General features: G+C 37.2%; 1 protein-coding gene across 1 annotated transcript; it reads right to left on the bottom strand.

Moving 5' to 3' along the window:
* Nucleotides 1-947: 947 nt before the first annotated feature.
* LOC101446763 (olfactory receptor 4K17-like) lies at nucleotides 948-1,886 on the bottom strand. Its single transcript, XM_023592382.2, has one exon. It carries the CDS (start codon nucleotides 1,884-1,886, stop codon nucleotides 948-950), a length of 939 nt encoding a protein of 312 aa, XP_023448150.2.
* Between the last annotated feature and the right edge of the window lie 235 nt (nucleotides 1,887-2,121).

Raw genomic sequence — 2,121 nt, 5'->3', positions numbered from 1 at the left:
ATATGTTACTGCTTGCATTTTGCTTTATTTTGATTAATGTATATTTTAAAATAAATGTAATTTATCACTAATGGAATGACAAACAGTAGTGAAATTTCATGCAACGTGAAATGAAGATTTTTGGAAAAGGTTTTCTAGGTGCAGTTGAGGATCTTGAAATACATTGGTGGTCTATGTATATATTGTCACTGTGCTTCCATTTCTGGCAGTGGGTTTGAGTCTCTTCTATGGAAATGTAATGGAGAACTTTGCCTTTTTAGAACACAAAATAGTTCTGCACATATCATACCTCTCTTCCTAGACTCTGATCATTGTTTTAGATGAACCAGAAATTCTTACAGTACAAAACTTAGCTAATGTATTTGTATTTTGGCTGGGAGGATAGTTGTGGAGGCTTTTATGTGTGCACATTTGTATTAGGGTTTGTGAGAGCCCCTATTGTGCAGTTTTTGTTTCAGTTATGGTTCATGTTCACAAACTCTTGATTTGCTCTGTAGAATGGGAAAATTTCATTATACTCTCTGAATTGGACAAAATAAAATAATCCCTAGAAATACACTCAATGTATTTTCTGTAATGTGTAATTTTTAAAATCAGGAGCACACCTTTTGGAAATGCAGTATTATTGTATAGGAATAAGGGAGTAAGATTTCATAATATCAACAACCTTAAGGGAGATCTACAAAAACCTTCTCATATTGGAGACAATAGGAAAAGTGATCACACCTTCATGGTGTACGTAGATACTGAAACTCAGAGTTATGCTCTCTTAGCAGGCATCAAAAACATTTATATACTAATTTTTTAGTTGGTTCTACATCATTGTAGTGTATTTTTTTAATAATCTTGCTGTATTTTTCTTCATTTATTCAATATGAATCCAATACTTTTATTTTTAGAAAGAATCCTTAAAAACATTAAAAATATTCTATTTCTACTTGTTTAACTTATGTAACCTGTTTGGAACCCACAAACACACTCCAGAGTTTCTTCATGGCTGTCTTCATTTCTCTGTTTTGCAGAGTGTAGATAACTGGATTCAAGATGGGGGTGACAATGGTGTAAAACACAGCAAGGAACTTATCCACTGAGTGGTTGCTGAAGGGCCAGATATAGATGAAAATGCATGGGCCAAAGAAAAGAATCACCACTGTAATGTGAGCCGTCAAGGTGGAACGGGCTTTGGACTGCCCAGTAGAAGAGTGGTTCTTAATAGTAATGAGGATAAGACTGTAGGAAATAAGCAAAATAGTGAAACAGCTCAGGGAGATCATCCCACTGTTGGCAACAATGACAATCTCTACAATATAAGTATCTATGCAGGCAAGCTTAGTAACCAGAGGGAGATCACAGAAAATGCTGTCTACCACATTGGGACCACAGAAAGGCAAGTTCACAACAAAGGGTATCTGAATCCCTGAGTGAAGGAGACCTGAGAACCATGAGGTCAATACCAGCAAAACACATACCTTCTTGTTCATGATGGTCATGTAGTGAAGGGGCTTACAAATTGCCACATACCTGTCATATGCCATGGAGACCAACAGTACCATTTCAACCCCACCCAGTAAGTGAAGGAGAAAGATCTGAGTGAAGCATCCAGCAAAGGAAATGGTCTTATGCTTTCTAATCAAGTTTGCAATCATCTTAGGGGTGGCAAAGGAAGCAAGGGTCATGTCCACAAAGGAGAGGTTGCCAAGGAGAAAGTACATGGGGGTTTTCAGGTTAGGAGTGGAAAACACTGTGACAACAATGAGAAGGTTACCCAAAACTGTGACTACATAGATAATAGAGAAGAGTGGAAAGAGAAGAAACTGTATATGTTGTGAGCTGGTCAGTCCCAGCAAAATGAATTCTGATACTTTAGACTGATTGAAATTCTCCATGGACTCCATTTTATGGTGTGCACTGGGATGACCTGTAGTGAAAAAGAAGAGAGCAGTAATACCATGGAGGTTGCCAAATTGTTTTATTTTGTTTGTGAATGGCTCTTTCAACCATCTCATCATTTTCTGCTACCTCTAAGAGGGAGGAGATAAACTGAAAACTTCCCACCTCCCAGAATATTCTAACCCTAGCTTATGAGCAAAAACTTAAATGGATCTCTTAGTTCCTTTAAAC

This window comes from Dasypus novemcinctus, chromosome 3, assembly GCF_030445035.2.
Source record: "Dasypus novemcinctus isolate mDasNov1 chromosome 3, mDasNov1.1.hap2, whole genome shotgun sequence".
In the NCBI taxonomy this organism is placed as follows: Eukaryota; Metazoa; Chordata; class Mammalia; order Cingulata; family Dasypodidae; genus Dasypus; species Dasypus novemcinctus.
Note: the sequence above shows the minus strand (reverse complement) of the source record. Positions and strands in the feature narration are given on the sequence as shown.